This window comes from Rhyacophila brunnea, unplaced genomic scaffold (genome assembly GCF_057557595.1).
Source record: "Rhyacophila brunnea isolate RB1 unplaced genomic scaffold, BYU_Rbru_1.0 scaffold_13, whole genome shotgun sequence".
In the NCBI taxonomy this organism is placed as follows: domain Eukaryota; kingdom Metazoa; phylum Arthropoda; class Insecta; order Trichoptera; family Rhyacophilidae; genus Rhyacophila; species Rhyacophila brunnea.
Window position 1 is genome coordinate 32,014,000 of NW_028232785.1, and position 11,019 is coordinate 32,025,018.

The 11,019-nt window shown below is 36.1% G+C and overlaps 1 protein-coding gene across 1 annotated transcript; it reads right to left on the reverse strand.

Moving 5' to 3' along the window:
- Positions 1 to 2,144: 2,144 nt before the first annotated feature.
- On the reverse strand, positions 2,145 to 10,331 carry LOC147077292 (uncharacterized). Its single transcript, XM_085941041.1, has 5 exons — positions 10,233 to 10,331; positions 9,729 to 9,881; positions 7,553 to 7,705; positions 4,692 to 4,871; positions 2,145 to 2,225 (listed from the first exon to the last, which is right to left on the reverse strand). The coding sequence occupies exons 1-5, from the start codon at positions 10,329 to 10,331 to the stop codon at positions 2,145 to 2,147; spliced, it is 666 nt and encodes a 221-aa protein (XP_085797167.1).
- Positions 10,332 to 11,019: the final 688 nt, after the last annotated feature.

Genomic DNA, 11,019 nt, shown 5'->3' on the forward strand with positions numbered 1-11,019 from the left:
ATATTGACATATCGCAGCCTGATTTCCAGGTTGTTATATGTCAACTTCAGTATATTTCTCGGAAAAGCAATTTGAAAGTTCACATTGAAATATTTAGTAATTTTGCTTAAAAATGTGATATAGAATAACCTGGAAATTAGGCAGCACGATTGTTCACTCGTCGACCGACATACTGTTTTATATAACCTACTCTTGTCTGCTTCCGTATCCATTAGTTTTATTTGTGATTTTATTTTATGCCCAACATGCACATTCCATGCCACGTTGCGCCAATCTTATTGTTTTAAATTTATCTTCTATGTTTAACCCGCATACGTAAACACTGGTAACACACATTAGTAGCAAATATTACGCATTTTTGACTATAATATTATAGGTACATGGCCTGAAATGCAATTTATGCAAGTTTGGCAATCTCCCAGCTCTTCAATCATTTCATAAATGATATGCCAAACCCCGCAGTCGCTGGAGACTTACGGTTAACGCGTAGAAGACGGAGGCGATTCTCTTCTCGCGGAGCCTAAAATCCTATAAAGGAAAAATTACTGTTTGTGACATCCCCTGTTCATTCAGCAACCCTGTGAAATATCTCGGGGTATACCTTCACCATAGATTGAACTAAACACCTCACCTATTAGAAGCCAGGCGAAAAGCCTTTATGGCGATGGGGGTTCTTAGACCCATCTTCAACCGTAGAAGTTGTCTCTCAGAAGAAAACAAAGAGGCACTATATAGCATGGTTATTAAACCAACCATGCTGTATGCAACCCCAATTTGGACTACTGACACCACCAAATCCTTTTTAAAGATGCTGCAAACAATGGAGAACACATGCCTTCGAATCGTCTACGAACTCAAGCCTCACCATAGCATCAAATACATCAATACAAAACACGATGGGATCTAAATTGCCGAAACCATAACTAAATACAGAGAGACCTTCTTGGCTAGACTGACAAAAGGGCCTCATAAGAAACCTACACTATTTACTATCACTTTCATTTTTTACTATATATTATTTACTACTAAATAACTACTGAATAGACCTACCGAATAATGTTAAGCCTTTAGGATCGCTGGTACTAATGAGAAAAGGTGTTGGAAACTCAGTACCTACCTATCCAACTCATTTATAAAATAAATACAATGGCTCGTGTTGAAAATCCTAATGGATGGTATCTAATACCATTGCCGCCATATCTGTGGATTCTATAGTAATATGTTTTGATTCACGCTCGTTCCTTAAAATTACCTGTGGTGATGTAACGGTTTTTTTATAAAAGAAAGTTAAACTGCTACAATATTTGAAATAGCTACTTAATTAGGTAACAAAAAAGGTCAATGCCAAAGAGATTGCACCGTCCAATATCTTTAGTAAATGCTAGTTTTTTAATCAAGCTTTGGCTAACAGAGGTGCCAACAAAATCAGTTCTTGCGTTTTGCTATACCTTCACGAAAATAGTAGTGGCTGAGACATCATTTTCTATTCTGACAATAAACTGCACTCTTCAGAATAAGAATAAACCAATTACAAGCATAAAATATAGCTATCTACGTATATTCTGCCATTGGAAACTTAGATATACTGACCGCTGGATTGTAGGTCTTACCAAAACGATGTTGTTTATATGCATTCAACAATAAATTGAGCAACATAATACGAAATGAGTAATTAATCATACTTCTCATTAAAGTAAATATTGTCAAATTATTCAGCTTCCTGTGCTTGATAAGTTTAAGTTATCTATGAGTTAATGAGTCTTGGTTGCTGACGTTAAAATCTTAACACTAGTTAGGTGATCAACCCAGGATATTTTGATGGTACCCCAAAATAGCCACACATAGAAAGCTTTCAGTATTCTTATTTAACGTCTAGGCTTCGACCCCGCAGACCGGAACATACCGTACCTACATATACTTATTATCATGATGAATGTAGCATCCGATCTTTGCAATGTTGGCATTTAAAATAATAGGTACTAGGTGATTAGGTAAAAGCCTTCTCCATAAAAACGTCCACACTTTCATATCAAAAACCTTACCTCAATAATAAACATACCTCTGATAAATATTATGAAATAAATAACATTTCGCAATCAATTTCTGCGAGAGGCGATCTTCGAGTACCTGCCCTGCGCCCAAGGCTATTTTCTGTTCCTTAACCTGGGCCGAGCCAAGATCGCTTCGATCCCAAGCAACGGTAAATTTTCAAAACCCAAGAAGACCTGAGAACATTCGGGAATTTAGTTATACTCTGAGAACATTCGGGAATTTAGCTATACTCTTCAAATTTCCTACGCATCTCCCTCTCTCTCTTCATAAGATAATAATAAGAGATATTTTCCAATCAGTATGAAATAAACTACGAAAGCGGTGGTGCCACGCAAGGGTCCGCTGCCTACGTGGCGGATATACCATGCCAACGGAAAGCCATGCTTGTTTCAACATTATAAATCAGTGTATCCCTTGTGTGTTATAATAATTCATATAACTACCCTTCAAGCAGCCCGTGAACCTCGTAAGGTGGGTCAGTGTTACTCCTGATAATGTACCTAAAAATTAATTATATAATATTCCTATATATATTAATAGTTAATTTAAAACGCAAAAATTTTTAGTGCTTCCATCAACTTCCGCCTCAGAGAGACATATCTAAAGTTGATGTTCTTCTGAAGCGGACGAACCGGTCCAGATTTATTAAAAATAAAAGTAAAATATTATGTACTTATAATTTTGCGATTTATTATATTAATAATACAACGCAGTTCCACAATTTATTGACAGTAAACACATTAAAAGAAATTCCAATATGTAATTGACATAATTCATTATTTTTAAATTGTTTTCCCTTGTTAGCTAGACACGACACTGCGCCTTCAAGAATACATGTCGCTCTGAAATCTCTAAGCATAATAATTCCTAGTCATACCAAAATTTCGTAGGTCTCCAGTGTGCACTCTATAGATAGATGGTATTTAACTACTTTCCAGGAAGCCAGAATCTCGTTGGCTGGAAGCAGGTTGAAGTTTTTTCTCGAAACCTAGTAAAGCTACTACCAGCCTTCTCGGTCCCTAGTTTTTTTGCTGTCACATGCATCCTCCAAACATTATGAATCCAGTGGGCTTAAGGATGTACCTGTGGGCGTTTAGTGCTCCACTCTTTGGGTACCATTGTAGGACGGCATTTGTCCAGCGGTTGTCCACTCACTGACAGACATTTCTAGTCTATTACCATTTCATCTGCTTAGCGAGCTCGATCACATCGCGTATTTTTGTCTGTTTCCTTATCCATTAGCTTTTCTTGCAATCTTTTAGGCCATGCATTAGTTGAGGCACGGTTTAAAAAGATCGTTGCTAGGCGATGCGAGGATTGCGGGTCGCGGGTGCAAATGACGCCTGTCAAACGAAATATTATTTGTCATATAAATCCAACATACGTCCATTTTATGTTCTGTTTATTATTCTATTAGTAACAATAATAATATATTCATTGACATGTTTTCTTTTTAAAGTAAATGGGTAACGTTTTTAGTCATCTTTACACGATTTTAGAATTAATTGGCCCGTCGCCATCACGCAGCAAAGGGACGTGCTTCTGGCTCGACGTTTTCTCAATGAATGCAAGCGAGTCCGAAATTTCGTCGCGCGTATAGTTGAAAATTATTTGGCGTTTCACTGATGCGTCACCTTAACCGTTGTGCCCAAGAAGCACCTTTTCATGTCTAAATGCGCAAGCTATCCATTTTTTTTAAATTTTATTTTACATAAAGAGTTCATGTTTCAGATACTTACGTGAGCGTTGGTAGCACACATGGGTTGAACACTTTACGCAGACAAAATGTGAGGTAGGTCACATGAAGATACTATTCAGGAATGCAAAAAGTGTCACCTGCATAAAATGAATATGTAATATTGTTTTAAAAAGGTTATTCACCAACATGTCTCATTTCATGTTTTAAAGATTACTAAGTTGCGAGCATCTATATGAACATACATTGCATTTATAAGGTTTTTCACCAGTATGTGTCATTTTATGTTTCTTAAGACCACCGAGTCTCAAGGACCCATATGAACATACATTACATTTTAAGGTTTTTCACCGGTATGTGTCATTTTATGTTTTTTAAGATCACCAATCTGCGAGCATCTATATGAACACACATTACATTTATAAGGTTTTTCACCAGTATGTGTCATTTTATGATTCTTAAGAACATCTAGTCTCGAGGACTCATATGAACATACATTACATTTATAAGGTTTTTCACCGGTATGTGTCATTTTATGTTTTTTAAGATCATCGAGTCTCGAGGACGCATTTGAACATATATTGCATTTGTAAGATTTTTCACCGGTATGTGTCATTTTATGTCTTTTAAGATCACCAATCTGCGAGGATCTATATGCACACACATTACATTTATAAGGTTTTTCACCAGTATGTGTCACTATATGTTTTTTAAGATTACTAGATATTGTACATCTATATGGACATAGTTTGCATTTATAAGGTTTTTCACCAGTAATTGTCTTTGAATGTACTCTGACATTACTATGTTGCGAGACTACTATGCTTTGATTTTGATCAGGAATCACGTCCATGTGCACCATTTTGTGAGTTTTTAGAGCATTTTCGCATCCGAAAACTGCGTTACAAATGCAGCAAATCAAATTATGTGAGAAATGGATTACTCTTCTAAGAATAAGTCGAATTTCCTTCGGAGCATCTCGTTCTATGATTTCTTGTTTAATGTTATTCTGATCTATCGTCACTTCTGAATACTGTATCGTTCTATCCTGGATGCATTCGTCTGAGGATTGTTGACTCTCATCTGTATCGTGATGCCTCGTGAAAAATTCCTTGGTAGAAACCTAGAAAAAACGTAATAATCGATATCAATATTATCAATTATGAGTTATAAATATACAATTTGTTTTTTTGACGTTTTTGTTTTTCAGCACTTTCAAACATTATTAAAGAGCGAAGTGAGAGTGAAATAGTGTGCTGAAAGGCAAAGCTAGAAAATTATATTCAAATTTCATCGAGCAATCTCGATCATTTACAGTATTTTAATATTTCATACATCAGAATTCCACATGATTTAATAGATTATTAACGATAGGTGCTATCCCGTATTTGAGAAAATGTGGCCAATAATTCCCAGTAAAAACCTTTACTGTTGGTTTCAATATATCGTGAATTTGGAACATTATTAAAAATATTATCAAAGTGAAAATAGATTAATAACGTTTGGCTTGCTCACTTTTGCGGCACACTTCGCTTTTGTCTATAAATTATTGGTCGTTTAACGATAAAGAGTTATTCGAACACAAATTTCTATTAACTTTTATTTGTCTAGTCTGCAACAGGTTAGGGTAAGGGGTCCAATCACTTATCCACACTAAAAATATACTCTGCATGCAAGGAGACGTGAACCAAGAATATCTTACTTCAGAGGTGAATCTTTAACCACAGCACATGACTACACCCATTAAAGAAGGTATTAATATTAATAATTTCACATGGGAGATTTCAAATTTTATGTCAGGAGAAATATTGCTAGTTTCATGACTACTTGCCAAACCGAGCTGTGATACTGCGCATACTTTTTGATATTTATTAACAGTATTTAGACAGGCAACCACGAATAGAGTGACGATCGAGCACCGATTCCAAATTGTTAAAATAATCTTTGACTTATGCAATGACGTTCATTTTTGACTAAACGGATTGGTTAATAAACAAAATTGGCATATATGGAGTCCAATCTAGGTGAGACCCTACAGACTAAAATACATCAAAATAAATGCACTGCTTTTTGCGGTTCACATGCTGGTGAAATCATCGAACTTTGTTATACCTAGTTTAAATTTCAATTAATTTATGGTTAATAAGTTGCTGAACAGCAATCACGTCCGTGTGAATCATTTTGTTACTTTAGATCCTTTCCACATCCAAAACTGCGTTCCAAATGGTGCAAATCACATCACATAAGTTCCGGTGAAAGGAAACCGCGACAGCCTCTATGCAAAGCATAAAGGAAGAGCTGCGGAAACCCCTACAACTAGCCCGCCCCGACTTCAGCCGACGATTCTCCCTACAGGTGGGCTCACTTGGCTCCAACAAGCTAAAGACCAAAGAGCGAAACTAACCCGATGGGCGATCCTATTATCAGCGTTTTCTTTCACCATTGCCCACTGTCAAGGGAAAGATAACCAACTACCGGACGCTTTATCTCGGAACCGAAACTGTCGGAAGACATAGACATGGACGTATGAGCATACCAGAGAGACACACAACAGATCCAAACCCCATGGCTTTAGTGCTGTAGTTACAAGACCTGGCGACTGGCATAGTACAAAAGCAACGAGACGATCCGGAGTTGGCCGAGATGATCACCGAAAGACCCACTCCAAAAGACGACACCCAGAGTGACGATCGCACTACAATGCACGACGGCGCCCTATGTCGAGTAGTAAAAGGCAGACGCCTGATAATAGTACCACGCTCGCAGCAGCGAGCAGTCACAAGGGCGTACCATAACGACCCTAAAGCAGGTCACCCCAGGGCGGAAGAGACCAACAGGGCGATCGGACGACCAAGAAAAGGGAAGCCTTACAGACGGCAGCTAGACAAAGGCCGCATACAGAAGCGCGTCGCCCATGGGACATAGCATCTAATACCACTAAGAATGGCAGTTTTCATTTACGCTGCGTATAAAACAGAAAAAAATATGTAGCAAATTAAGATCCTTCCAAACTTTAAGCTACAGTATGTTATCTTACATAATGATCAGTATACCTCGCCCGGAAAATCTTTATGAATAGAACCACGCTTGAATAATGCTAATAAAGTATCCGTATTTACTTAGCAAATCCGTTGTCGATTTACGCAAAGTATAACATTTTTTTCTAGATGCATTTATGCTTTGATGCCTCGCATTTACTATCGAGTTTCATTCGGGAGTTTGGCACTTAAACTACTCTAGTTGATGCTAACCCAACTTATAACTGCATTTTATCGAAAAATTGCGTTTAGCGATGACTCTCATTTTTGCTTAACGGATTTGTTAATAAGGAAAATTTACTACACGGAAAAATACCAATCCAGAAGACTTTCTATAATTTTTACATCCACAAAAATGCACCGTTTGGTGCGGTTCACAGGCTGGTGGCATCATCGCACATTTATTCAAAAATGGGGCCAATTCTCATGTTAACGTCAATGGATATCCTTGTCGACTCATGATTAATACTTTGTTTTAAATATGGAATCATTCGAAAGAACAGTGATTTCAACAGGAAGTGCCATACAGCTACCGCAACTATCGCTTTATTTGAATCAAGATTTGGAGATAAATTGATTTTAAGAAATGGATACGTGAAGTCACTGTTATATGCTGATATACCAGCAGCATTTAACGCATTAGAACCTAACATTTCCCGTACTATAAGACCATCAGTGCTTAAATAAAAGTAGTCCGAATTGGGCGCCCAGAATTTGACGTCGGCCTATCGGACTTTAAAAAAACCGCATTTGTTTTTAAACATACCTGGTCTAATGGCTTGTAATGTAGATTAGAGCAGCCAGGTTGAGTTAATTTATTATTGATTTGGTGAATTGCATTCTCAACTAATTCTTCTTTGATGATGGCTGCCTCATCATTATTATCATTCTTAATATTCATCAGACCGTTTTCGCGCTTCTGAAAATAACATTATAAATATTAAGTAACAGTATCATCATTACGATAAGCCAGAGAAGGTCTCCCAGAGCTCTTTCTTCAATAATTGGTCGCCAATGTTTGACTTAATTTGGCAGGTGAATGTATAATCACCGAACGACATTCCAATGTTATGGGTAATCCGACAAAATAGTTAACACTCTTTCAATTATACTTATTTGTTTTAGTTGAATTAGTAGAACATTTCACAGATGGCTTTAAAATTCATTAAGCCTTGCCTATACCAAACCATAACTAATAAAAAATATTCTTCGATCTATAAAATATCCAAAGATCTGTATGATTTAATAACGTGAATTTAGATATTTTCTAGATAGACGAATAATTTTGGACTATTATTTATTATGGCTTGGCTTCGCGGGGTTTTGTTGAATTTTAAAAACTAACCAACGCATCAGTAAATTATGGTCACCTTAATCTAATGAAAACAAATATGTATGACTGACAAAGTTTTGTGTGTACTATTTATGTTGCATATTAGCAGCCTATGTACACTCTTCGCCACTGGATAATACCTATTATGATTACAAATAAAAATATACAAAGTAGTATATTATTCATATACCTAACAACAATAATCAAATGAGCATGTATATTATATGACTTACCTGTGAATCACTTGCAAACGTCGACGCATCAAACTTTTCATACAAGTGACTGCTTTGGTCACATGGAAAAGCCACTTTATCGAAAGTCAGCGACGCATCATGCATACGTTGATGGTACTTCAAAATGAGCGCAGATGAAAAAAAATTACAACACACGTTGCAAACAAAATTTCTAACGAAAAATGAAGCTCTTCAACCTCAGACGGACTTCTTTCATTCTTCTTTCTTTCTTTCTTCTTCTTTTTTAAAATAATTTAGTCAAGTCAATGATTTTTCTCAGTCGAGTAGCAACCCCCACCACCTCTCACTAAATACCAAACAAGTGAGGGTATCGAATCGAACTCTATGCATAGAAAATTTGGGTAGAATCATGGGACAATTAGACCAAAATCGATTTATTGTTCGCATATGGTTACTAATGCATAATAGGTATCGGTTACTACGCAATAATATACCTACCTAATTCTTCTGAACTCCTATTGTGCAAATAGTTAAAATATTAATATGAACATCTCACGATATATAAATGCAGTAGAATCTCAATTTTTCTTAATCATAAAAATATTATAATGTTCATAGGTAACGCAATATTATGTTGAGAAAATGACATAGGTACGGAATATAATAAATGACTATCATTTTTAGGTTAGGTCCTGTCTTATTACTTTATTACTTGGACAGATCGTGAGAAGTGGTTTGACGTTTCAGACCAAACCACTTCTGACGGTTAGAATTTGTTAGAAAAAGGTTTGAAGTTTGCTGGTAGAGTGTGAGTGAACTAAACGTTAAATCTAAAACAATTCCGGTTTACTTATAACGCATGCGCAGTGCGCCAGTTTTAACCTGTCAAACTGATTAGCAGGAATGCTTTAATTTATGTTGTCATGCAGCATGGTAGATAATTTAGTAAAATTTGAGGCTTAAAACATTATTTTGTCACAAAAAGTTTTGAAAATAGAATTATTGGTCTATTCTCACCCGATTTCACGTAGATATTGCTTCCTTTTATGGTATTTTATGGCTGCAAGTAGTTGTTTATGGACAATTGGCTTACCTTGTATTACCTACCTAAAAAGGACTCCGGGCGATTCATTTTATTCACCATACATGTGATCACAATTTTAAATAATCGCATTAATTATTGCTTTACATTCGAATGATTGCGATGTATAAATCATCAATAATAAATACTCATGGTTTGACGAAAGATTTATAAACCAACACATAAATTGTTTTAAAATATCTGTGTGAGCTAAAACCACTGAATGAAACAAGTTGGAGCGAATTAATAATGGTGAAATGAGTTTCAAAGATGCATTGCAAATTCCAACCTTCTATACAAGACAGCACACAATATAATAGGTATATATACTTACAATTGGCCTGTAATCTGAATACGAACAACCAGGTTGTTGAGGGTATTCATCATCATATATTGGGTTTGAAACATCTTCAATAATCTCAAGCTTGACGACGCCTTGTTGATCATCTGTCTCAGATTTCATATTAGAGAGGTCATCCATTAGGAACTGAAAGAAGCAATTATTATATTTTGTAAACACGCTAAAACCAGTTTCAGTTCTCGTAACATCCATATAACAATGTATAATAATTATATTTAACATGAATTAGTAGATAACCTAACCTAACCTATAATATCAAAGATGTATCGTAGCTGTCAAATTGCTTAGTCAAGTATTCTTTTGAAACAAAGTTTAATGTCATCGAATGTCCTTACATAGTTTGTAAAAAAGCAACATATTATTTTAATAGTATACTTATCGTTATTATTCTCAATCTAAAGTGATTGTAAAAGATTTTAGTTTCCAAAAACTAACCTCGAAATTGCAACTTGAAACGTCCGCATTCTCTTGCGTTACATGAAAGCGAGGGTCCGGGTTATTTGGATGGCTAGTCAGCGTGTCAAACTTTCCTTCTATATCGGAGTGTTCTCCATCACATTCTTGCTTTACATCCATGTTAAGGGTATATTATTCCAGAAGCAACGTGTTACTTGACAGACAGGATCCATACAAGGTAATGTTAGAAAAGTGTTGCCGCAATACTGAAAAGTATTTCCAGGCCAACTACATATATTCAAAATACACACTTGACACGGTGACTCAATTTAATAATATGTATGTTTTGTTGTCTAAACAAAACAATGGTATGAACATGATCGTCAGCATTTCCTCAATCATAACGAGAACAGCCATTGCCCACTGAAGAAGGAAGCCAATACATTACACGACTGGTCCTGCTTTTCGCCCCTCCCGATGTCTATGGATGACCTGACATTGTTTATAGAGTGCTCATACTGACGCGTCTGTCGTGTTCAGTTGTCGGAGTAGGTATTCTAAGTTTCAGATTTCTTTCAGATTATTTTATCGTATCTTGGGGACCTTGGAGTATGTAAACTTCTTCTGTGTAAAATGTCAATGTGACAATCGATTCTAAACGACAATAATAACTTATTTATACTCTTCAGTCTGTTATGTACATAATTTTGTAATTGTGATTTTTGATGACACAATTACAAAATTAAGAATCTCTTAATAAAAGTAAATGTGTTCGATTGAGAATCTAGTAATAAAGTAGCTAACTTGCCGCCTCGACTGCCAGCCGTTCGCATGAGACGACGGTAAAACAAGGCGCAGGTAATTGTGT